The sequence below is a fragment of the Microcebus murinus genome, chromosome 21 (genome assembly GCF_040939455.1).
Source record: "Microcebus murinus isolate Inina chromosome 21, M.murinus_Inina_mat1.0, whole genome shotgun sequence".
Taxonomy (NCBI): domain Eukaryota; kingdom Metazoa; phylum Chordata; class Mammalia; order Primates; family Cheirogaleidae; genus Microcebus; species Microcebus murinus.
This window is the reverse complement of record NC_134124.1, coordinates 20,080,326-20,107,935: the sequence shown is the minus strand read 5'-3', so window position 1 is coordinate 20,107,935 and position 27,610 is coordinate 20,080,326. Positions and strand designations below refer to the sequence as shown.

The 27,610-nt window shown below is 38.5% G+C and overlaps 2 protein-coding genes across 3 annotated transcripts in view; one reads left to right on the top strand and one right to left on the bottom strand.

The window, feature by feature from the left end:
* Positions 1–536: 536 nt before the first annotated feature.
* Positions 537–25,321, bottom strand: MRPL22 (mitochondrial ribosomal protein L22). The gene is made up of 7 exons (XM_012755490.3): positions 25,225–25,321; positions 25,098–25,146; positions 15,589–15,724; positions 10,155–10,220; positions 9,009–9,086; positions 7,204–7,273; positions 537–821 (listed from the first exon to the last, which is right to left on the bottom strand). The coding sequence occupies exons 1-7, from the start codon at positions 25,307–25,309 to the stop codon at positions 610–612; spliced, it is 696 nt and encodes a 231-aa protein (XP_012610944.1). The 5' UTR covers positions 25,310–25,321; the 3' UTR covers positions 537–609.
* A 1,516-nt stretch (positions 25,322–26,837) lies between these two features.
* Positions 26,838–27,610, top strand: part of GEMIN5 (gem nuclear organelle associated protein 5) — a 48,400-nt gene continuing 47,627 nt past the window's right edge. For both annotated transcript variants that reach the window (XM_075996245.1, XM_012755472.3), the window contains exon 1: positions 26,838–27,119. In XM_075996245.1, the coding sequence (XP_075852360.1) occupies positions 26,954–27,119 (166 nt within the window). In that variant the 5' untranslated portion in view covers positions 26,838–26,953. The remainder of the gene's footprint in view (positions 27,120–27,610) is intronic.

Below are 27,610 nucleotides of genomic sequence, written 5' to 3'. Positions count from 1 at the left end.
ATAAAAATAGACTTTATTTAACTTTCAAAGAAAACTTTCAAAGTTAAAGGGTTTTTGGAGTTTTAAATTAGCATAGCTAATAAACTCCTATAATTTCAAATTACTGCTAAAACAGTAAAGGGAAATATAATCCCTTACCCACTGGCCTGTGCCAACAGTGAAAGGAAAGACAGAACCACTGAATGTCCTATAATATTGCAATGAAAAGACACAGTCATGCTAACCTCCACTATACCCTCCCCAGGTTCCAAGAGAAAATCAAATGAAATAAGAACACTCTATTCAAATCAAGTATCAAAACTGGTGCAGGACACTAGTTGGATAGTTAACATTCTCTTCAAAAGGGATTAAAAAGGCCTTCTAAATTATAGTTTATTATTATGTTTAAATATGATTTCCCTTTCCAAGTTGCAAATGCATACAAATATGCCCAGAGGCTCAAGAGAGATGGGCAAAGCCTTATAAATATTCATATAAAACTAGTAGTTATATACCATGTTCCTTCCAATAATTCAATGATAAATCCATAAAAAGTATTTGTCTTTAAATTTTGTTTATTGTTAGAAAATAAATGCAAACCATATACACTGTGAAGTCTGAATACCCTCATCATAGAGCATGAATGATAGTCCGGTTGCGAAGCTCCTGAATATATTCTTTGGCGTGAGCGACTGCCGTCTTTGGTGCCTCACGTGGAGGTGGGGGTCCTTCCACCAACTTCACAAAGTAATGGCAATAAACTTTCTCCATGATCCCGAAGTAACCTCTGCCGTGGTAGCGGATGCGTTTTAGGCACTGGCCTCGCCCTGAGCCAGACACAGCTAGACAGAGAAGAAAAACAGAATTATATCAAATAACTGCTAACCACAGCTTGATCAGCTGAGGAATTTCTGTCCTTTCCTTGACTGGATCCTGAGATTACAAGATCTCACTGGTTGACTGGAGCAGGCTTGTCTCAAAACGAGTCTCTTCTGAGTACTAACTAAGAACCAGGCACTATTCTAGTGTTGGAGAAACAAGAACAAACAAGACTGGCAAGGCCCTTGCCTCCATGCAGTTTACATTCAGGAGTGGAAAGGAACAAAAATAAAATAAAATGATAATTTCAGTTAGGGACAAGTGCTATAAATAAAATAAATCAGAATGATATGACAGAGGTTGCTGGGTGCAGGGGCCAACTGCAGATTGGGGGTGTCAACAGGCAACCCTGAGGATGAGATATTTGACCTAAAACCAGAATGAATCATCCATGCAATTATCTAAGGGTAGAGTACTCTAGGCAGAGGAAACAGCAAGTGCTAGGAATGTACTTGGCTTGTTTCAGGAAAAGAAAAAAAATTAGCATGCTGAAGCATAGTAAGCAAGGAGAAGAGTGATACAAACAAGGGAAAGAGATCAGAGATAATGGCAGGGGCAAGATTATATAGGGCCCTTGTAGGCTTAGGCAAGGAGTACTGATTTTACTCTAATTGTGATGAGAAGCCATGAGAGTCAATGGTTCCCAAATGCTGATCCTTAGACCAGCTACATCAGACTAACCTACAGAACATATTTAAACTACAGATGCTCAGACCTCCACGTTTGGGGATTCTAATTTAGTATATTTGGGGTGGGCCTTGGAAATGACATCCTGATCAAACATATACACTTTCACCCCTGCCCCAGAAACTCTGATTCACAGCTAGTTTTAGAAGCTCCAGCATTATAACTGCCTCCTCAGCTCACCTCCCTCATTCTGCATATTAAAGTCTGACCTTGAAATTTGAATAACCTTTTAAATAGTTCATAAAAAGAAATCTATTCCTCTGTTCACTCACAGTAAATCAGAGTAATAACCACCTTCTACTATTTTCTGAATGTATTTAATCAGTTACTTTGACTTAATAAGCCTTTTAAAAGGGTAAACATCTATAGAATACATATCAAATTATCCATTTTAACATTCACCATTCTTATATGCTCACTGTGACATAACTTTATAAATATAGGGACTAGATCAAAGTATGTACTTCACAACCCTCTAACTACAATATCCTTTCATGAAGTGAGTTTCTGCAGAAACCTCCAGCTTTGCCAAAGAGAAAGCTAAGGATGAAAGTAATTAAGAAAACTAGAGTCTTAGTGAGATAAGAAAAGAGCTACTGCCCTTAATTATATGTACTTCATCCACTGAGCATTAAAGAAATAAGCTTATGAATTTCCAAAGAGAAAGCAGCACTGCACAAATCACTTTGTAACAAATCACTTTGTAACGAAGCCCCACAATCTTATTTGTAGGTTCCCTGGATCAACCTGTCCAAAGGAAACCTACAAATAACAGTGAGACCGAAAAGAGAGTAGAAAACTTCTAAAACACATTTTAGAAACATGATGGCTGCTTCTATCCAAAATTGCTACTCTACCCAACTTGAGCACCAATTTCTGAATACTCTAAGGATAACAAACACTGATCCAGTGAAAGATATATCAAAACTAGCTAACTGTGCAGCACTATATAACCTGTTAAAACACAATAATCAACCCTATCAGGGTCTGTGTCAACTCTCACTTCCCTTTTCCCTCCCCTAAAACACAAATTATGGATATCTGCACAAGAGCAGAAGCTTACTACCTGCTAAATGCCGGTCATGATTTCATCCTAAAGCCATAAAAGATCATCTGCCTATCTTACAGCACATAATGCCATAATTTCTTTATGTTAAAACAAAAACATCAGTTCTTCTGATACATGAGGATTCTTTAACACAATGCAATTGGAATACCCAACACAGCCATCATGAGATATGAATGAAATCAGGACTTACAGCATAGCTTCCAAACTGGTTTCTGATTCCTCTCCTCCACTAATCCTGTATGTCAGGGGTTGCCAACTGCTTTTGTATGTGGAACCATTCCAATTAAACTGAAACAGCATGTAGAAGCCCAATATATAAAACACTACCATGTTGATCTGTTCTGATTGAAACATTGGTTGGGGAAGATCCAAAACTGTGCCATTCATTCATTCAACAAATATTTCTGAGTTCCTACCGGGTACCAGGCTCTGTCTTGGACTCTAAGGATATAGCAGTGACCAAGATATCAAGGGCTCTACCCCTATATTTCCCATAGACCACAATTTTAAAACTACTACTTATAGTTAATAGTGTTAAAACACTACTTTAATATCTTATTATTATTTAATAAAAATAAATCTCTCACTCAAACCTCTTCAATACAGTTTGAACCAAATGCCACAGCCTGCCATGTTCAGCCCTTTGGAATCTAGGCCCAATTTATCTTTCCGATTTTATCTATTCTAGGTCAACCCTCTACTTCCTTTATACCATTCTACTCATTACACCACACAATCACTACTTATTCCAACATATGTTCCTTTGCTTATACGGTTACCCCACTCTGAAAATCTGCTCTTCTCCCAGACATACCTCCAAATCCCCAAAAAGCCTATCTTTTGGGAATTTGGAGGTATGTCCAAATTTTGCTAGAAAATCTCCATGACTATTCCTAACACATATTGACCTTTTCTTCTCCACTCAAACAATACTGTATTTCTCTCTTTGGTCCTAAATCATATGCTATCTTTGTAAGTGTTCATGTTTCATCTGTAAAAGTCATCTCTTCAACCAAACTTATATTCTGTTTGTTTTGTCCCAAAAGTTCATGACTCATGGGAACAGAAATGATTTTGAAATACATTATCTGCTAATTAATGCCATTATTTTCAATACAGAGATCTCTGGTAAATTTTCTCAAATTCTGACCTAGGTTTCAAAGTTTTTCCAGTACATATAACACTAATGGTGTACATGGTTGTACACCATGTACACAATGGTGTACAAAGGTCTAACTCAAAAGAACAATTTATGTTTTCTTCCAAAGGGATATTACTGTCAAAAAAACAAAACTACAAGTGCTAGATATTTTAAACTGATATAAAAGATATACCATTACCTAATTATATGGGTAGTATGCCCACTGAAGGTACTCAAATACTTTTTGAATGGAAGAAAACAGTAAAGACATCTCAAAAAGAGAACAATCTGTGCTCTTCTAAAGATAATATTCAACAGGTACCATGTACTTAAAATATTCCCAATATTTCCTATTACTATAATAGTATTTCGGTAAATGTGTATCTTGAAATTTTAACAGTAGAAACCTTCCCCTCCCCACCTCCATCACTGTTAGCCCAGAAGACAGATTAATACAAAGCCAATCAATCACTTTACCTAAAGTGATTCACTTTAGATGCCATAAATCACTAAGCAGTGACATTTTATTAGTCCATATCCACTTTTTAAGGCCTATTCACAATGTCATTCATCATCATTATAAGACTAAAAGGAAATTAACTTTCTAAATCTGTGGTCATGCAACAATAGGTATTAGCTTTAGACCAATGACCCAGACATTTGAAAGAATTACCATATAATGAGAACATATGCAACCAAAAAGGCACTTATTAATACCTTAAAATGCCTATATTTATTTCAGGGTACTAATAGGGCCACTGCTGAACTGAAATGGTAGTCAACAAATAACTAGTGTTTCAAAACTCTAATAGAAGTCTATGGGCCGGGCGCGGTGGCTCACGCCTGTAATCCTAGCTCTCTGGGAGGCCGAGGCTGGCGGATTGCTCAAGGTCAGGAGTTCAAAACCAGCCTGAGCAAGAGCGAGACCCTGTCTCTACTATAAATAGAAAGAAATTAATTGGCCAACTGATATGTATATAAAAAAAAAAATTAGCCGGGCATGGTGGCGCATGCCTGTAGTCCCAGCTACTCGGGAGGCTGAGGCAGAAGGATTGCTTGAGCCCAGGAGTTTGGGGTTGCTGTGAGCTAGGCTGACGCCACGGCACTCACTCTAGCCTGGACAACAAAGCGAGACTCTGTCTCAAAAAAAAAAAAAAAAAAAAAGAAGTCTATGGAATGCAACGTCTAGGCCTTTTCCAAGAATACAATGAGATAAACAGTTTCCCACATGTTATCTGTAAGAATCAATAAGAAATTGTTTAAATAGCTTCCCAGGCCTCTCCCCAATGGGTCTGTGGCAAAGCCTAGGAATCTGTACTTTTATTAAGAACCTCAGATGATTCTTATTGAGGAATTTAAACAAATATAGGGACAAAATCCCAACATGTCATGATAAGATATTTCATCTTCCTGAGGTTACTCATCTTTTTTGATTATGGAATTTGGCATCAAAATACTTAGTGAATAAAAATTTTTTTAAATCATTAGACAAATCCAAATTTATTAGCCCTACTTAAGAAAAGTGACTTTATCACAGAACTAGATGAAAAGAGAATATAGGTAGGACTGATATTTTTCAGTCAAAATGTGCATAAGGAGAACTCTGAATTAAATAGCCATTCATGCAGGACTGGTTAAAAATATTTTTGCTTAATGGCAACACTAGACCTTGCTCCTTTCATTTGAAATGACAGGATTAAGCTCTTTATTCTATTTTTCTTTACTACAATTAATGAAAAGAATTTAAAAGCAATTATTGAAAAGGATTTAAGGACAGTTACTGAAAAAGATTTAAAGATGAATCCTATTTCATTTGCATCTGAAGTCCATTACAAAGTCTATCAGCTAAGAATCTCACAATCCTATGAAATTGAAAAAAATTAAATTTGATTTGATATTCATAGAGCAGGAAAGATCACCAAGAAGTTTTAAGCACATAGTCTTGCTCCTCATCCATTTCCTCCCTTCCAATGATTCCAAGCCCTCCTCAGCATTATTTATTCATGCTGCTCCCAGAAGAAAATGCTTATGATTAACTACTGTGGCCCTGTACCTTCTGAGTTGCCATTTCAATCTCCCTCTGCATCTGTGCATGTATTAGAATAAAATTATACAAGATTCAGCTTTAAAATAAGATATTTCAATTGAAAATCATAACTAATTTGTATTTCAGAAGGATGCATGGTTGCCAGCATCAATTCCAGGTAAGTTGAAGTGAGATTTTAACCTAACCACAGTAATTATCTCCAGTAGGCAGAGGTAATGTGACAAAGTGGAATTCAGATGATCTTTTTGTCTTTAATTGTTGAAGAATTACAAAGTACAACTAATTTCCCCTGTAATTCAGCCTCCACCTCAATCTGGAGAGTAGCAGTTCTCCATATCTTGAATTTAAAATATCTTTAGATAAAGCAGTCCTCCTTATATGTAGGTTTGGCAGATTGAGAAAATTTTGCTTCAACATCAACATCTCTGTTTGATTACAAAACTGCTGAGGTTAGGAGTAATTCCTGCTGTGGTGAGCAGAAACCAATAACTCCAACAACTACTCCACTTTACTGTGGTATCAGAAGGGAGCAACAGAAGTCTATAATAAATGTTGATCTCCTTCTAGGAAAAGAGCTGTGCAAAGGTATGCTGCAAAAAAAACCCTTACATTTGTATAGTGCACTCATCATGCTTCCCAAAGCATTTTCACTAAATTCAATTTGATATGGAACAAGCATATAAAAGCAGAGATAATGCTTCAGGATGTAATAACAAAGAAGAACAAACACATTTGGGTCATCTGAGCCTTCCAAGGTCCCTCCATTTTTATGACTCAACAGATCTCCCATTCTGATAAGTGGAAGGTTAAAATACAGGACACCTTTATGGATTAGGCTTCTGGCTTAGCACATTATAAGTAAAGATTTTTTAAGTCCATCTGTGATCACTATTTATCTCCTGGTTGACAAAGAACTTATTTTCTAAAAAAAAAAAATCACTTATATTCTTTGTTTTATTATGATTAAAAGACCCCTCTATATACCAGTCTTGGTAGCCATTATTTAATAACTTTTGGCAATAAGTTTCATGATCTCAGTATCATTACAAAACAGGTAAGAATAAAACAGCACAGTTATTATCATTTAGAGTAAGTTTAAATTGACATGCTTAAGGCTGAAGAGTAAGTTATTACCAGCAATTTTCACCAGCGAATCAAGTTCTGAGTAGTTAGATATTAAAGACTGTTGCTACGTTTGGGGGATGGACACGCTTGAAGCTCTTACTCGGGGGAGGGGGGTATGGGCAATATATGTAATCTTAACACTTTGTACCCCCATAATACGCTAAAATAAAAAATAAAATAAAATAAAGTAAAAAAAATAAAGACTGTTGCTAGATAAAGAATATGGCATTACTATTGGAAGACATTTTCCAACACTAAGAATACTAAAAATCTTACCTATATATAAATTGGATTTGAATTCCACATTGTGCTCTCTCACTGCCATATCTTGTGCTTCTAAGAGAACCTTAAACAAGGAAAACAAAGGCATTTATATGGCTAAACCTGAACTAAAACAGAATGAATTCTTCATCTCTTGTTATCTCTGTTATATGACTGCTAATTGCTTGCCTCTACTTTATAGTCAATGTTAAAAAGAGAATATCAAGTGACAAGAGTACTAAAAAGAGGGGAGCTTTCCCTCCTCACACAAGAATTACAAATATAGGGGACACAGTCCATTCTACTACATTTTAAATGGCACAAGTAAGCTGTAAAGAAGGAGACAGCAGCACTTGTAAGCAGTAACCCTTGGCAAGGAACATTATGTCTTTGAATCAAAGACTTATTTATCAAAAAGTTCATGAAACTCAAGAGCTAAATCTTATTAAAAATTTGTAACTTTAGATCCAAAGTAACCATTAACAACATCAGACAAGTAGAGAAAAATCATACTTGAGAATTTCCTTTAAGAAGTTAATTATTAAATTTACTCTCCATGGATATTTTGAATTAAGTTAACTTCCTCCACAATACATTTTTAAAATACGACAATTGCTCTCAGAAATAAAAGAAACCAAATTCTACTCACTTAAAGATAAGACATAGTACAAGGCTGAGTACATAACAGATACTTAGCAAATGCATTCTGAATTGAATTAAATACAGTAAAACCACAGCATTACAACAGAACCTCTTAGAAGTTTGAATCCATCAATCTCAACTATTCAACTACTAAACTGAAAGAACAGACATTAGGTGAGAACTAATTGAAAATACAGAAAATAATGCTGATATCCCCAGATGGTAAGGGAGAATAGTCAACACAACTTTTTGAAACAAAAATATTCATGTGCCTAAAATGAGTCAGCACAAATACCATCAACACATCTGTTCCTAGCGAATCAGCTACACTTAGAGTTGGAAGGGGCTTTAGATATTATCTGATCCAATCCCATAAAGTTTAGAGGTGAGAAAAATGGAACCAGACTGGTTAAGTGTCTTGTTCATGGTTATAAGAAAAATATCAGAGAAAAGACTACATTGCAAGTCTCTTGAGTTCCACTCAACCAGTTATAAAATCATAAATTCTCATTTGGAATTGACAAAAAAAAAATCTAGAAACATACCAAGCCCCAAATCATTAAAAATAAGATTTAGGCCGGGCGCTGTGGCTCACGCCTGTAATCCTAGCTCTTGGGAGGCCGAGGCGGGCGGATTGCTCAAGGTCAGGAGTTCAAAACCAGCCTGAGCAAGAGCGAGACCCCGTCTCTACTATAAACAGAAAGAAATTAATTGGCCAACTGATATATATATATAAAAAAAATTAGCCGGGCATAGTGGCGCATGCCTGTAGTCCCAGCTACTCGGGAGGCTGAGGCAGAAGGATCACTCGAGCCCAGGAGTTTGAGGTTGCTGTGAGCTAGGCTGACGCCACGGCACTCACTCTAGCCTGGACAACAAAGTGAGACTCTGTCTCAAAAAAAAAAAAAAAAATAAGATTTATTGCATCATAGACAGTAAAAAAATAAATAAATAAATGCCTGGGGCAAATAAAAGCATGTCTGGAAAAAATATCTAAAGCATACATCATTCCTAAGGTATAAGGATAAAATAAAACTAAGTGCTCTAAATCCATATTATATTAAGTATGCAGTCACAACAGAAAATTCAGGGAATTCATGATTTAGAGTGAGCTTACTAACAACAGTAAGACAGTTGCATCCCCCCATTCTCACCACCACCATCGCACCCAAGTCTACCTCTTTGATTATTTGGGCTCCTTTTTTGTCACTGAATTCCAACTGAGCCAAAGCCTGGTCAATGGACATTCCTTGTATCTATAATTAAAGGGTGATAGACAAGAGAGAATAAAGAAATTAGTTTACAAAATCCATGTTCCCTTTTCAATGAGAAATAAAAGCCTTACATGGACCAAATAACTTCAAAAAACAGTGAACTGAACTCAGGCAAAAGAGAAGAAAACAAGTTTGAGAAGGGAAACCATCTTCAAGTCAAAATCACATTTAAACATTTTAATCATAAAACCTAGATTATAGGCTGGGTGTGGTGGCTCACGCCTGTAATCCTAACACTCTGGGAGGCCAAGGCAGGTGGATCGCTTGAGCTCAGTTCGAGACCAGCCTGAGCAAGAGCCTGAGCAAGAGCGAGATCCCATCTCTACTAAAAATAGAAAGAAATTAGTTGGACAGCTAAAAATATATCGAAAAAATTAGCCAGACATGGTGGCGCATGCCTGTAGTCCCAGCTACTCAGGAGGCTGAGGCAGAAGGATTGGTTGAACCCAGGAGTTTGAGGTTGCTGTGAGCTAGGCTGACACCACGGCTACCCTGGGCAATAAAGTGAGACTCTGTCTCAAAAAAAAACCTAGATTGTAATAGTTTCAATAACATTAAAAGAGAGCAGATATGATAAACAGAGACCACAGGTTGGCAATTGCCATACTAGGCATTAAAGGCATCGCCTTCTACAGGGTAAATATATTACATGTATATTTGCTCCTTTTGTCTCTCTTGACCTACAGATTTCATTTTCCAGGGAAAAACACCCAAAAAACAATAGTTTTAAACTAAATTGAATCAACTTTTACAGATAAGTAAGCTTCCTGGATTCTGTGGTGATAGCCGGACTCCTGATGCCTTCACTTTAAATATCTAATGTGATTTAGTTTATCAGAAGGTAAAAATTAAAAATCATATATCTCTGAGCATTATTTTTTTGATTACCTACCAATTGTCATTCTTTTGATTACCTACCAAGTGTTTTATATTCCTCACTTTTTAGAGGAATCAAGGCAAATTATTTTGATTTTTCAAATTCGGGGAGAGAGGCACTCACAGCTTTTTTTCTTAGGTATTATACAATAATTAATAGTCAGTTTAGCTTACCAACTTTGCCAAATACCACATCTTGTCTTTGCTATATTTTATTTGTCTTCTACAGTGGTAGATCTCCTTACAAATAGGAAAACAAAAAACAGAGAAAACTTTAGCAGATTTACAAAAACAACAGTAACATATGCTGTTCTTAATGTTTTTTCACTTTCTACGCCTAACAAAAAGTGCCACAAGAAATAAAAACATTACTAATTTGGAGATTCTTTTTCCCTACACAAAGTTGTATTTTTCCAAAGTCTTACTATTTTAAAGATTACTAAGGAAGAAATAGAAACTATAAAATGGCTAGTTTATGCCAACATTTGCAACATTTCTATCCAGAGGAATGGTAAAAGATTTAAATGAAAATGTCTTGAAAACATTTAGTGGGTTAAAAGAACAACAAAAAAGAAAAAAATTCACTATTAATGAGAACAATGGCAAAATGGAAAGGTAAGTGTGTTCACATGAAAAGCCAATATTTTAGGTGGTTGGTCAAGAGCTTAGGTTTCAGATTCAGACTGCCTATGTTTAAATCCCAACTCTGTCATTTACTAGCTACATAACCTTGGGCAAGCTACTTGTCCTCTCCCTGCGTAACTTTCCTCTTCTTTAAAATGAAGATAATGGTATCTACCTCATAAAACTATAAGAATAAGATAAAATAACCTACGTAAAGAAACCATTTTTATGGTGCCTGGAAGATGGTAAGTTCTTAGTAAATATTAGCTTTTATTGCCTTCTATTTAAAGTGGTAAATATGTCCTGTTTTTTTAAAATCAATCATCTACTAAACAATTTATAGTTCACAAAGCACTTTTCAGACTCATTATTTCATTTAAACTAACTCTATGAATGGATAGGGGAAACATTTTACAACCCTTTTACAAACTGAAAATCAGAAATCAAGTGACTTATCCAAGACCACAAAGCTTGTGAGAGACAAAACTGGAAATCAAAGAACAGAAAAGTACATAAAGCCCCTACCAATCCCTAACACAATGTCTAGCAGGTGTACCTTCAAAAGTTCCCCTTCTTACTCTAAAAACCATTTTCTTTCCACTACCATACCATACTGCCACTTTTAAAAAATTAGAAAGCATTTGTTAAGGCAAGCAATAGCAAGGAGATCTCAAAACTTTTATTAACAACATTCTGTCTCCTGCTGGAAATTTTCAAGTGCCTTAGAACTACAGAGTTTTCTCAAGTGGCCATCTTTTAATATACAGCAGATTTCATTTCAGTTGTAATAGAAGCAGACAGCCTGAAACTATAGCAATAGCCTAATTACATTTTCAGCAATAAAGTGTCCTGGGGAGCAAGGGAGAGGAAAGAACTGTCATAACTTATAATATTAATCTGCAAAAATTAATCTACTCAATGAAATCTTTTATATAGAAACCTTTTAATTCATGGATTCCTATGGTGGGATATCTTTAAATTTGAATTGTATATAATCATCTTCAAGTTTTATTTAAAAAATAGAGAGAGAGTGCACATGCACAATCCTGGCAAGAACAGGGTCAAAAAGGAACAAAGTGTTTACAAGAAAGGGGAAAGTTTCTTAATCATCCTCTTCAAAAACTAAAAAGCTCAACATTTACTTTGGGCAGGTGAAATGTCTAAGGGCAATTTCTTAAGATAAACTAGACAAAAAGTCTCAGTAAATAAACCTATCATGGCAAACAGATAAAGTGGAAAATCTGGAGACCAGAAGCCCTAGTTATATATTGCTGCCATTAACTAACCAATACAGTAAATTAAGTAAAGTTAAGTGAGGATATGATGTGCAAAATAGCTATTCAAATGAAGTAAAAGTAAATCTAAATTAGGAAATATCTAAGCCAATAACTTTTAAAGAAATCAATTTATTTTTAAATGCATATAATAACTCAAATGAGTAAAAATGTTACCTAATAGAAGTCCTTAATACAGCTCTATGTGAGTCACCTTAATGACTTATCAGTATGTCAATTAATCCATAAATTTAAAATATCCTTCTTACAGAAATGGTTAAAAGAGTTTTCATACAGTCTCACCACACTTTTATTTAACATAGCTTTTTTCAATGATACCACAAAAGTAAACTTAAGCCCAAATTAACAAGGTGTGACTATCATGAAGAAAGCCCTTTAATTTCTCTCTAGCTTATTTTCTTTACCAGATGAAGCCACATATAAGATAAAGTCTTCATAAGAATCTACACTGTTTGGAAAGTGGTGCTTGCTAAATTAGTAAGGTGGTCTTAAAAATATCAGGAGTAGCCTAAAACAAGTCTACATGGGTGATATTCATTTTAATTTACTGTTATAGGTTGAATCACTATCCACATCCACTATTATCTATTAACTGTATTTTCCAATGCAGAAGATCAGAATCAGGTAAACGGTAAATATTATCTGACCCTCTTTTAAACTAGAGATAAAACTAATTTTAAATTTTGCAACTAGCGGTTGGCAAGTCTAATGGATACTATACATAATAGCACAGTATTATGAACTATGTGGATAGGTAAGTGAATTACTTCCTATAAATAAGCTAGGTATTTATGAAGGGTATTAGCATTTTTCAGTCAAAGCAGGTACAGGTGAGGCACCAATTTCAATTTACTAAATACGATTTAAAGTCAGAAAACAGGCCGGGCGCTGTGGCTCACGCCTGTAATCCTAGCTCTTGGGAGGCCGAGGCTGGCGGATTGCTCAAGGTCAGGGGTTCAAAACCAGCCTGAGCAAGAGCGAGACCCCGTCTCTACTATAAAATAGAAAGAAATTAATTGGCCAACTGATATATATAAAAAATTAGCCGGGCATGGTGGCACATGCCTGTAGTCCCAGCTACTCGGGAGGCTGAGGCAGGAGGATCGCTTGAGCCCAGGAGTTTGAGGTTGCTGTGAGCTAGGCTGACGCCACGGCACTCACTCTAGCCTGGACAACAAAGTGAGACTCTGTCTCAAAAAAAAAAAAAATAAAAAAATAAAGTCAGAAAACATTTAGGTATTTTCCAAAAGTCATAATTTGTCCCCAAAAGGATTACTGAAACAAAATCTGTACAAAACAGAGAATTAAATTAGATTGTTCCAAAGTGCATATATATAATCAAACCAAATGCCTTCAAACAGGCATTTAAGGAGAATAAAGTTCATCAAAATAGTGTTACTAGGCCGGGCGTGGTGGCTCACGCCTGTAATCCTAGCACTCTGGGAGGCCGAGGCGGGCAGATTGCTCGAGGTCAGGAGTTCGAAACAAGCCTGAGCAAGAGGGGGACCCCGTCTCTACTATAAATAGAAAGAAATTAATTGGCCAACTAATATATATATATATAAATTAGCCGGGCATGGTGGCGCATGCCTGTAGTCCCAGCTACTCGGGAGGCTGAGGCAGAAGGATTGCTTGAGCCCAGGAGTTTGAGGTTGCTGTGAGCTAGGCTGATGCCACGGCACTCACTCTAGCATGGGCAACAAAGTGAGACTCTGTCTCAAAAAAAAAAAAAAAAATAATGTCACTAAATACAATTTGCAACAAAGTACTGTACTGACATTGTTCTTCTTTGCTAAAGTTAAGTAGATAATGTAAAATCAACTATTAATATTTGAGCTTTGCCATCCAAAATATATCCTGAAGTATATATTTTTAAATATCAAAAAAACTCCAGAAGGAACAGAGCCCTGCTGACACTTTGATTTCAGTATTCTGGGGTCCAGAACTGTTAGAGAATAAACCTCTGCTGTTTTAAGCCAATCAATAAATTTATTAATTAATATCCAAAAAGATGAGCACTACACAATACAAAATTCTGCTGTTAGATTCTGGACCTGACAAATACTGTTATGATTTATTTCTAAATAATACCTAATTTCAAAGAGCTCAGGTAAGGCCAGGCACGGTGGCCCATGCCTGTAATCCTAGCATTCTGGGAAACCAAGGCAGGAGGATTGCTTGGGGTCAGGCGTTCCAAAGAGCTCAAGTAAGAAGGAAAGGTGCTTAACTATAACAAATATTTTATCTATGATATTTGTGCAATTGTGTAACTTTTTGTAAATTCTGGTTAAAAATGGAGTCAATACTTAATAGCCCATATTCTGCAACAAATTTAACTTTCAAGTTCTGGTGTCATGAGAAAACATGAACAGTAAAGTTATTTGTTTAAACTATTAGAATCTCTTCCTCTTCTTATTTCATTATCAGGTGGGAGCTTTTAAAGTCAATAAATTAACTCCCTCAAATCAGAAAAAAAGAAAATGTAAAACTGTACCAATTCAGACTGATACTTAGCAACTAACTAATCTTTTCTTAATGAAAGGCATGCTGTCAAGTTGACAAATGACAGGATCCTTATTATTACTTAGAATAGACATTATTCAGTAGCCTTTATTCCCAAAAACCTTTAGAAGATGTTTGCTGAACTGCATGATTTGTAATTAACACAGTAATTCTATTTCTAAAGTATTCACCACAGTTTAAGGATTCAAATGTTCTCACCTTGTTTATTGTATTCTTATTATTCGTATAAACTTTTTAATAGTTGTGTATGTATTCCACAGTAAATTCACATTAAGCTGAAAGTTGGTTTTGTATCTCAGACTACAGCAATGTCTAACAGTTTGGAGAGGGTAAGAGTTCTGAGCAGCTAAAGATAAGATAAATCTCAGGTAGGAATCCATTGATTAAATTCAAACCTTATGTTCAAAGGTCTGTGACTTACAAACAGAAAAAAAAATCAGTGTGTCTATATTCAACATTGAAAAAATCATGTATATGATTTAAATATTGGCCAATGGTTTAAGTCATTCCAGCCAACTCCACATATTCTATTATAAAGAATTCAGGCCGGGCGCGGTGGCTCACGCCTGTAATCCTAGCTCTCTGGGAGGCCAAGGTGGGTGGATCGCTCGAGGTCAGGAGTTCGAAACCAGCCTGAGCAAGAGCGAGACCCCGTCTCTACTATAAATAGAAAGAAATTAATTGGCCAACTAATATATATACAAAAAATTAGCCGGACATGATGGCGAATGCCTGTAGTCCCAGCTACTTGGGAGGCTGAGGCAGGAGGATTGCTTGAGCCAGGAGTTTGAGGTTGCTGTGAGCTAGGCTGACGCCACGGCACTCACTCTAGTGAGACTCTGTCTCAAAAAAAAAAAAAAAAAAAAAGAATTCATTATCAAGCCTTTTGGAGTCAAAAATCAGTGTCTCAAACTATTAGCTTAGTTTTAGAGTTAAGGCCCTTAACCAGGAGGTCAAGTAAAGGCAAACAAATGAGTGAAGCAATAAACAATCTCTTCAAACTATCAAAGAGATAAATCCAGTACATTTTCTGTGTCAATGAAAGACTCATGGAAATTGTTGTATAATTGTTATTCTTTTAACATGGAATAATAAGTTGTTGCTAACCACATAAGAGTAAGACCACTTTCTCAAAATTAAAAGATTAGTTCTGCCCCCATACTTACTGCAGGTCTCCGAGGTTCTCCAGGCAGTTGTGGAGGATAAACAATTTTATTTTTCTTCTCCCATCTTCGAGAAATGTCAAGAGAAGCACTTGTATGGATATATGATTGGGGTAATACACTGTGAGATGAAAGAAACCTATAAAATAATAGACACTTAGAACCTTTTTGCAGAGTTTACATATCTTCTGAACCACATCAGCTCCATTTTTATGGAACAATTTAAGGATCAAAAGTGGAAACATAATTCTGGAAGTATTCACTAATAGAGACTGCTTTGCTGGGCAGTCTCTATAATCCCAGCAACTTAGGAGGCTAAAGCTGGAGGATCACTGGAGCCCAGACGAGACTGGGCAACAGAGCAAGACCCTGTCTCTAAAAAATAAAAATAAGAGAAATTGATTTTACATAAAACCCCATAAAGAACTAGTTTATTGGAGGCTAAAAAGAACAAAAGTTAATAGTGCACATGTCTAACAGTAAACAGAGAGTAACCTACGATCTCTCACCCTGACTAGCCAACAAATGCTGACTCTTCTATAAATCAGCTTAAGAAAGATTTAAAGAAGAAATATGGGCTGGGCACAGTGGCTCACGCCTGTAATCCTAGCACTCTGGGAGGCCGAGGTGGGTGGATCACTCAAGGTCAGGAGTTCGAAACCACCCTGAGCAAGAGTGAGACCCCCGTCTCTACTAAAAATAGAAAGAAAACTGGCCAACTAAAATATAAAAAAAATTAGCCAGGCATGTAGTCCCAGCTACTAGGGAGGCCGAGGCAGAAAGATCACTTGAGCCCAGGAGTTTGAGGTTGCTATGAGCTAAGCTGATGCCACAGCACTCTAGCCCATGTAACATAGTGAAACTCTGTTTCAAAAATAAAATAAAGAAGACATAATGGATCTCGGACTTGACCTATAGAATTCCTCAACTTTGCTGAGTAAGTAAGACAAATACACAAAACAATTAGAGGACAATACAAAACCACATATAACTAAAATACAGGAAACAGATAGTACAGGATTTCAGAGGTGCCTTCAGGTGAACCTTGAACAAGATTGTTTAACCTTGATCCTAATTGTTCGAGAAGATGGATATAAAACCCCCACCATGTGGCGAAAGCGTGTATCACCTATGCAGAGGCAGAGTTGGGAAGGGAGAGGTCTGACTGAATCTGTTAGGTATTAGAAAATACTGAAAAGGTACTTGGAGCTAGAGTGGATGTCTTTCAATGCCCAACTTATGGGCTGAGTCTTGATGAAGAAGACCTTAATTTCACTATTCCTTGACCTCCTCTCCCGCTCCAACCACTTTGATGATATACAACCACTGATTCTGCCTCTGCCATTTTCCCCAGCATCTGCTGCTCCTCTATATCACTAAATAAAACCATTCTTGAATGGTGTCCTAGAATTTATCTTCAACTTCCCAGTCATATTGTCATCCTGCCAGAGCCAGTCACCAACTCTTATAGATACTTCCCTTGATATAGTTCTCTAATGCTTTACCTCTTCTCCATTCCAATTGCCACCATCCTAGTTCAGGACCAGTTCTTCTCTTTCAGAACTCCAGCAATAGCCCCTAGATTGATTTCTCTTCCATCGAATTGTTCAGTTCTAATTCACCTTTCTCTGCCTGATATTAAATGAGTTACCCTTCCGTAATACAGAGCTTTTCATGTCATTCTCTGGCTTAATAACCTCTGTTGAGATAAAGCAAATGAGTAATTCTGTAATATTCTAATTCTTTTTTTTCAGTGTCATTAAAAACTGGGATTCTTGGTGTGGGAGCAAGCAGACACATATATAAGAAGGGAAGAGGTTCAGTCAAAATCCTGTAAGTACTCACTGAAGAGTACCTACAATGACCAATCCAGGAGCAATTAGCAAACCTAGTACCCAGATTATGGTCTCGAAATACCATTTTCCTGCTGAAAAGAACCAAAACTTCTGCAAGAAATGGCAGATTGCAGATCTCAAACAGAAATGTACAAGAGGAGCCTAGAATATCTTGTCATACCAGAAAGCAAGGAAGCTATCAAAGATTACCAGGGTCATGTCAGAGGGACTCAGGAACCAACTTGTACATGCCCCCACAGGCCAAACATGAGACAATGCAAGCATTCATAAGGAGATAATAACTGTGGTGGGTTGAAATACATCAAATATCTTTAAAACCATGAATTCATAATGAAACTAAAGAAAAAAACTAATTAGGCCAGGTACAGAGGTTCAAGCCTGTAATCCTAGCACTTTGGGAGGCCAAGGCAGGACAATCGCTTGAGATCAGGAGCTCAAGACCAGCTTCAGCGACATCAGGACCTCATCTCTAGAGGTCCTGATGTTGAATATTAGAAATATTAGCTGGGTGTGGTGGCATGCACCTGTAGTCCCTGCTACTTGGGAGGCTGAGGCAGGAGGATCCATTGATTCCAGGAATTTGAGGTTGCAGTGAGCTAGGATGAAGCTACCGCACTCTAGCCCAGGGAAACAGAGTTAAGACCTTGTCACAAAAAAATAAAATAAAATAAAATAAAATAAATCAAAAGTGCCTACGGTGCCCTCTCCTGGCCAACTGTTGGAATAACATTGAATTAAGCATATAAAATGAAACCACCATAAGGTAAAAGAGAATATACAAACTAATTCAAAACTGAGGCTTTTATGAGACTTTTCATTTGAGAAAGGCTGTGAAGAGTCAGCAGAGAAAACAAACCCAACAAAAGGAAGTTGGTGGAATTAACAAATGAAGGCATGCATTATTGCTAAGATCCTCTGTAAAATTGTTTTCCAACAAAAATCTCCAACAAGTCTGCCTATAGCTCTAGTTTACTGTCGGCATTCTAAAGAATGAAAATGAATTTTTAAAAAATTTTAAAGCACTGAAAGGCAGCCTTAAAAGGCACTCTGGATTATCTTTTATCATTTAAAATTCAAATATCATTACTACTGATAACAGCTTTTCACTTACTAGGAAACTCAAATCTCTTTAGCTTCACCATATTTCTGAGTAAATTGGGCAAAAGAAGGCTAGGTTTGAACCAAGGCTCCAGAGTGCCTGTACACATAATATCCACACAGGTGCCCAAAGCACTGTGAAACTGTCAGAGCTCACGCACAAAGAGTATACTGGAACAAACATCCACATTCCCTTACTCTCATTATTCAGCTGCTTTCTAGCTACCAATACTTGAAGAGGGTAAGTTTAAATATCATTTTTAAAATTCTACCCACAGTCATCAGAAAATGAAGAGTAGCATATATAAGCCAAATTATAGCATTAAGAGTTAATTCAGATAAGACATGAGTACCTGAGGACTTTCTAAAGTCACAACTTAAAAAAGAGAAGTAATGCCTATTTATTACTCAAAGTTCATTTTGAAATTTAGTACAAAGTATATCCAAATCCCAAGTGAAGATAATGCTAGCCTCAGGCTAATCTTGAGAATATCATGCTATTACACTCATCAAGGTAAAAAGTTCTTTGTTTCAAAGTTACTTCTAAGAACATTATGTGAATCCTACATTTGAGACTGAATATCCTCCCTCTTGCCTCAATTAAAATCTAGAACAAAGGGGCCGAAGTGATATGTATATTCTCATAACTCAATATAATTTTACTTTGTGAAAGTAAAGGACAAATCAAACAAAAAAACAAGTTTAGGCCGGGCGCGGTGGCTCACGCCTGTAATCCTAGCACTCTAGGAGGCCGAGGCAGGCGGATTGCTCGAGGTCAGGAGTTCGAAACCAGCCTGAGAAAGAGTGAGACCCCGTGTCTACTATAAATTTAAAAAGAAATTAATTGGCCAACTAATATATATAGAAAAAATTAGCCGGGCATGGTGGCGCATGCCTGTAGTCCCAGCTACTTGGGAGGCTGAGGCAGGAGGATTGCTTGAGCTCAGGAGTTTGAGGTTGCTGTGAGCTAGGCTGACGCCACAGCACTCACTCTAGCCTGGGCAACAAAGTGAGACTCTGTCTCCAAAAAAAAAAAAAAAACCAAGTTTAGCAAACAAAAAAAGTGCAATTGCAGCAACTCTGAACCATAATATGCAGTGTTTCTCAACCTCTGCATTATTGACATTTTGAGCCAACTGGAGATCCGTCCTGTGCATCGTAGGATGTTTAGCAGCATCCCTCACCTCCACCCACTAGATGCCAGAAGTCCCCAAAAAGCTGTGACAACCAAAAATGTCTCCAGAGTTTGCTAAGTGTCCCTTGGCAGGCAAAATCACCCCTAGCTGAAAGTCATTATGAGCTATAGTAACAGCAAAAAACAAAACAAAACAAAACAAAAAGTGCTAGTTTTTGTAGATCAGAGAACAAAACCTCTCTATTCCAAAACGTTCCTGTTATCATGTGATAACATGTAAATGGTTAATAAGCCAGATTTTTCTCAACATGTAAGCCAGAGAACACCTAAATTTTATATTCTTATTCATAAATCCCAAATGGGCCCTTAAGGTTGCCTGGCAATCCTATTATATTTCCCTATTTACTCTCCTAGCTCCTACTGACAAATCTGATACCTCATCTTGCTATTCACACTTCCCATATCTCCTCCCTCATTGTCAGTCTCAGCTGATAGCCTTGCTTCCTATTTTGCTGAGAAAACTGAACTATTAGAAGAGAATTTCCACAAGCTCCCACCACCTAATCTATGTACCTACCTGCATGTATGTTTATGCATACCTACTACTTTCTCTCTTGTTAATGTGAATGAACTGTCTATGCCAGGGGTCCTCAAACTTTTTAAACAGGGGGCCAGTTCACTGTCCCTCAGACTGTTGGAGGGCCGTTAGAGAGTGCAGTGCACATTCCACACATGCGCACTGTGGGCCTGGGACGAGTTGGCTGCTAAGCAGGACAGGCAGCGGTGGTAAAAACACCCAGCAGGCCGGATAAATGTCCTCGGTGGGCCGCATGTACGCCTGGTACCCTAGCTATAGCAATCTCATCTCCCGCCTCCTAGGTAACATTCCTTCCTACCTATTTAAGGACACTGCTCCAGCAATTCTTTCTTCCTCCTTTCCATTATGTTTTTACCTTCTATTGGATCACTTCCATCAGCAAACAAACATACAGTACTCTAATATATCTCAGCTTAAAAGAAACAAACCTTCTCTAGGTACCACTACAAAACTCCCTAAATGAGTTGCCTAAATTACCCATCTCCAATTCCAATGCTCCGGTTCACCCTTAACCCTCTGCAATCAGACTTGTGCCTGCATTACTCTACCAAAATTACTTTATCAAGGTCACTGAAGGCATCTGTGTTGCAAGATCCAATGGTTAATTCTCAATCCTCATCCTAAGAGTGACATAAGTATCTCTGGTCACTTGCACTTCCTTGAGACACTTTCTTTACTTGGGTTTCAGGACACTTAGGGTTTTCTTCTCAACTTTCTGCCCACAGTCTCCTCTGTTGTTTCCCCATGTCCCTCCCTGATCTGTAAATGTTGGCTGTCTTAGAATCAATCTTTGGACTCTTCTGCTTTCTATCTACACTCACTCCCATGGTCAACCAGTTTCACATCTTTAAATACTATCATGCACCGATGACTCCCAAATTTACTTCCCTTCCCTGAGCAACAAACTCATATACCCAATTGCCTACTCATATCTCCACCTGCAAGCTTACACATCTCAGACCTAACAATCCCCAAACTGAGCTCCTGATGTTCTCCCCAAAACCTGCTCCTCTGGAAGTCTGCATATCTCAGTAAATGGTAACTCCATCCTTCCAGTTAGGATGGTCTATGAGTTAGACTTCAACCAGACACAAATTCTAATCAAAAGAACTGGCTTGTGAGGGCTTTGAAAGAAAGAAACTATCACATAAGAGACTGTCTAAATGAATATAAGTATCATGGAATTGAAAATGTCCATCTATAAGATCTTGTTTTGTGTATGATTGTTTTAGGGTTTATTCTCAAGCTACAAATAATGGTCAATTTTTCTTTTTTCAAAAATAAATTCAGCATATACTTGATTTCTATTTGAATCCTTTCAATCAAAATATTAAAATAAAAGACCTCTAAATTATACCACCCATATTGATTGTGCATTGTGGTTCCTGGAGACTGCATTCACTTTTAAGAAACATATTCTGAAATGTTTAAGAGTTAAGTACCATAACGTGTGCAACTCACTTTCAAAATGGCTCAGGAAAAAAAAAAGCACATATATTTATTTATAAAGACCATTAAAGCCATGTTAACAACTGGTGGATGCAGCTGAAGGATACTTTAATATTCCTTCAACTTTCCTGTAGGGTTGACATTTTTCCAAATAAATTAAGGGAAATATTATTTCAACCATTAATGCAAGGGCTACTGCTCAACATGCTTTTCAACATACATTACATTGCTAATCATTTTGTATACTCATTGCAAAACAAATATTACAGTATCTCATGTGTCACAAACAGATGCTTATGCTTAGATATATCCCAGTGCAGAGATTCCTAGACTGAAGATTATGAAATTACAAGCAAAGTTGTAAATGTAAGATAAATTTTTCTGAGAAAATGTTTTGTGGCTTTCCTCATACTCTCAAACGAGGTCTGTGACAAATTTGAGAACCATTGTCCTAACAGGTAAGGATAGAAAACCCCTCAGACCACAAGGTAAAATTTAAATCCCTCAGACCACAAGGTAAAATTTAAATCCCTCAGACCACAGGTAAAATTTAAATCCCTCAGACCACAAGGTAAAATTTAAATAAGAGGGTACAAAAAACAATGTTGTCAAATCTTGGGGGTCATGGCAATCAGGACACTAAAAGTACAGATGAATGAAAACCAGAGATAATTTCTACCCTTTACTTTGGAGAAATCTTTTAAAAGTGACTTGACTAAATAGAAAAGTAGACTAACTTATATTTCAGTTTCTTCTTGCCAACTGTTCTATAAAAGTAAAGCTGACAGATGAGAGACATGCAATCTCATCTAAGAGTGCAGAGTGGCTACTGATTGCTTCCAGCATAAAAATCAGATTCCTTTAAAATAATTTCATGGTGATATCGCCCCATCACCTCCACAGTACCAGGCACTATAATAGACATTTTACATATTAGTCTCTTAATTCTCACCACCACTCTCTCTTTGTTGAAATGAGAAAACTAAGCCTCAGAGAAGTTAAGCAAATTGCCCAAGGCCACAACATTTTGTCCCTGGCAAAGACCTGGAACCCAGCTCCTGCAGCCTAGTGTTTATTCTAATATATTACATTGCTATCATCATTTTTCGGCCAAACAGCTGATTCAAGACATTTCCAAATTGGTTTTTCTTGTGGAAAATTTCAACCTATGTACAGCTCAGTCAGTAGTACCTTCACTAGTACACTAGCCCTTCTATTTCTAAACCACCAAAATATACTCTTTCACTCTTTAAATTTAAATTTTAAAAATCACCTGTTCCACAAAGACTCCCTTGATAAATCCCTTTTGGGCCTGTCACTCCATCACTCCCATGTTGACGCAGCACTATCTAAAGCCAGAGAATATTTTGTTTAGATCCTCACGTTGCCATTTATTAACTATATAACCTTCAGTAAGTCACAAAAACTCTCAAATGCCCCCATCGGTAAAATAGGAGACTTGGAATTTGAAGATTGAAAACTGTCAGTCTGCGAACAAATATAGCCTGCAGAAAAGTTGTATTTGGTCAGCATTTTTCTTAACCCAATGCAATGCCTTTAGATGAAGAATGTACTCTACTGACTGCCTGACTACCACAGGCCCTACCACTCTTTCATTTTACATAGACCGCTTCTAGTTCATTCATTTCTAGTCCAGTGCCTCAATGTAATTAAGTTTCCAATCACTGGATCAGATGATCTCTAAAATTTTAGGTAGCTACCATGAACATTGTTTATACTTTTCTACTTAGTTTTCATAGTCATTTCCCCAATACAAAGTCTGGAATGGGGATTCATAAAATTATATAATAATTTCAGAAATGCGAAGACTCTTAGAGCTTATCCAGCAAAATCCAATATTCTTACATCATGACACAGATTAAAAGACTAACCCCAAAATGCTTAAGTTTCTTGTTCTAGCTCCCTAGTACAAGTTAATGCAAGACAATTCAAATCAACAAACATTACCAAAATATTTACTTTGTGTAAGACTCTATGCTGGAACTACAAAAAGGAACAAAAACTGTCTCCAACTCTCCAAGATACACATGCTAGTAAAGGGCACAGACACATATACATGAAGCCATTATGTTACAGAAGACACACATGCTAAAAGGAAAGAAAAATTAGTTTCTTTCTGTTTTAGAGAGATCTGAGAAAACTTCCTGAAAGGGAAAATCTGAGCAGGGGTTTGAATAATAGGCAGGACTGCTGTTATAGACAGGAAGTGTGTGCACTGCAGGAAAAGACAAGAAGCAGGTAAATGCACAGCACATTCAGAAAAAGTAAGTAAATCATACAGCTAGGTGTGGAGTAATAGAAGATAATCTGAGAAAACAAAGTGTAGACGAATCCTAAGAACAAGTGCTCCTTATTTTCTTCATTAACCCACCTCTTCATCCCCTTAGGACCCAAAAACCTAGGACAGGGCTAAATATAACAGGAATTCAATAATAATTCATGCTAATAGAAACATTAAGGGCAGCTAGGATTTAGAGTGAAATTATGACATGCCATACATGTACTAAACATTTCATATGTGTTATCTCACTTAAACTTCACTAAAATAAAAATCTATGATAGATACTAATACTACTTTTCTATCACAAAAGAGATAACTGAAACTTATAAAGAATAACTTTTACAAAATCACAGTTAAAAAATAGATTCACACCCAACTTATCTATCTCAAAAGCCTATGAACTAAACCAAGATAAATGCTAACAAATGCACCAATCAGAACATTTACAATCAGATTACCAATCTCCAAACATCAATAACTGTGTATTGCAGAAGAGGGATAATGAGTAGAAGACAGGGAAAGATTCCAGCTAGATTGCATTCTTTAACCTTTAAAGAACACTTTAGTTCTAATGCCACAGCATGCTCTGAAGAGTACTGTACAAAGCTCCAAAACTTCCTATAACTGAGGGGCCTTAGACAAGTTATTTCAGGGCTTCAATTTCCTTTTCTGAAAAATGGGTATAACAGTACCTACTCGTAAGATGTCATAAGAATGAGATAATGCATACAGAGCACTTAACACAGTGTTAGGCACGATGTAAAAACCACTATTGTCCACAACACAGTCCCTACCCACGTAAGCAAGTAACCAGAAATGAAACAGTCTAACCATGTCCAGAAAAATCAGAAGAGATTGTTCAGAAAACACATTTACAGTGGCCTTTGGGCAATGGGTAATTCTGACCCCTGCAGGGTTATGTAATAAGATAGCAGAAAAATAGGGTGACTTGGGCTGTCTTCGCTTCGCTGGCGCCAGACCTTCACACATTGTCCAGCACACAGGCGCTCAGAAACTGACTGTCTGGTAAAGGAGGCCTCAGGCCTTTCTGAAACTCCGAGGCGAGAGACTTACCCCAAGGCCAGCTTCCCCCGGCTCCTCAGGTCCTGTATACATAATGTACCTGCAACAACAACACAAGCCGTCAACTCAGACCCCACCTCCTCTCCCGTCTGGAGGTTTACCACTAAGAAATCCTTACCCAACCGTCCCAGCACTGCCGCCGCCATCTTTCCCCTTCCCCTACGGAAGCCCCTGAGTTCAAATAGCGTCAGGGCAACACGCATGCGCAATACTCCAGGTTTCCTCCAGGCGGAGAGACCTGGCCTTGTTTACTTCCGCGGAGTTGTCATAGAGACGGCGAACACGCTCCAGTCGCTCGAGGTGTGGTCAGACCAGCCTTGCTTGGGAATGAATGACTTAATAAAGGCTAAAAACTGGTGTACTTTCGGAAATTCACCTGGGTCCAGAAAAATTGTGAAGCCTTACCTCACAAATGGTCTGAAAGGCGTGGGGAACACAGTGCATGAACAAGCAGCCTAACCCTGGGGGCCTCAGTTTTCTTGCCAGAAATAACTACCTCTAAGGCATAAGTTTGTTGTAAAGATCACGTCAGGTCGTGTGAAACCTCTTTTAAAGAACGAATGGTTCAAATATGAGGTATGATGTCCTAATCCCTACTAATCCCCTGGTTGACTTCCAAGAGATTAACCAAGAGAGTTAATATTCGTCAGGCACTGGCAACCATATATATCCAGCAGGCATTTCACTAAGTCTCGTTTATTCCTCACAGCAATCCAACAAGGCATGGATTATCATTTGGTTAAAGTCTCTTAGCTAACAACTAGCAAACCAGTGGTCATTCCAGGGCTGGGTGCCTCCAAACTTGGTGCCCTGGACGCATCTAAATATACGTTTGACCTCTCTATATTGAGAATAGATATTTTATGTTTCTATGTGCCACATAGGCAGGCGTGCCAGATACCCAATACAAACAAGCAATACAGGGGTAGTGCAGAATCTGAGCATTTTAGCATGTTGAAAGTTGGAAGGAAAATTCTATTCTTTTTCTTCCACAGCACTTACCACATATTATTCCCTTTACAAGCTGGCTCTTAAGCAAGCAAATCAAAAGTCACTCCACTTGCTTCTCTTTAATCTTTGGGTACCCAGTGCCCAGAGCCAAAATTTCCGCCCAGTTGCAGAAACTGTTCCTTTCCTTTTTGATTCCAGATTAGTAGTTTTATCTTTTGTTAATTGGCTTCTTGTATATATCTTTCAATCGTCTCCACAACTAGCAAAGTGCCCTGACACATAATGTTCAAAAATAATTCCAGCACTCTGGCAGGCTGAGGTGGGGGAGGGGGCTGGGGGCCGGGGGGGGGGGGGGGTGCGGGGAAGGGGGGAGGGAATTGATTGAGGTTAAGAGTTCGAGACCAGCCTGAGCAAGAGCGAGACCCCAGTCTCGACTAAAAATAGAAAAATTAGCCGGGTGTAGTGCCCCGCGCCTGAAGTCCCAGCTACTCCGGCTGAGGCAGGAGGATCGCTTGAGTCCAGGAGTTTTAGGTTGCAGTGGGAGGAAGCTCCACTGTCCGGCCTCCTCACTTGTGCCTTGCTGTGCGAAGTGAGAATGTCTAACCCCGGAGCCGGGTTTAGGCAACACCGCGCGCTCTCCAGGGATGGGGCGGACCTCCTGCCGCAGGCTAGGGTAGGCTGAGCAGAAGAGCGCAGAGCGCATCGCCCCGCCCTTCCTATCCCGGCGGCTCCGGGAACCGAGCGCGCGGTGCCGGCTGGGCCTCGGTGCGCGCCGTAGTGGCGGCCCGAAGAGGCGGGGTTCACCGTCCGCCCCGCCCCGCTTCCCGGCTGCGGCGTGGGGCTTACGAACAGCTTGACCCAGTGGCTGCTTCCTTTAGCTCCGGCGGCCTGTGGCAATGGGGCAAGAGCCGCGGACGCTGCCGCCTTCCCCCAACTGGTACTGCGCCCGCTGCAGCGATGCCGTGCCCGGGGGCCTCTTCGGCTTCGCTGCGCGTACCTCCGTCTTCCTTGTCCGCGTGGGCCCGGGTGCCGGCGCGAGCCATGGGACTCCCCCGTTTCGAGGTAACTCCCCAACTCCGGGCCCTAGCCTTTCTGCGCTCCACCGGAGCGCCTACGGGGGGGTATCTCCAGCCACTGCTTTCTCTACAGATAGGGAAATTGAGGCCCAGGCAGGAAGAAGAGTCTGCCCATAGCCACTAAGCTGAGTTGCTTCGGGTCGCCAAGAGTGAATTACATACCAGTCTGTGGCCGATCTGTCCCGCCTGCCGACGCTTGCACGTGGGACCGCTCACTTACTGAAAAGATAGCCATTTATAACGTCTATGGCTTCCTTCGCCCGCCCAATGTCCCCTAGCCCCCTGGGAACCTTCTTGGGATTGGGGGCTGCCTACAGCTGCAGACCCTAAGCAAGATCTTGCAAGTATGTAACAATCATTTCTGTAAGATGAATGGATTGAGCCAGATGCTTTCAGCCTCCAAACTAGGCTTTGATTGTGCCTTGGGATATGATGTGCCAGATACTTATTTTATTCTAAACGACTTCTGGGCAGATT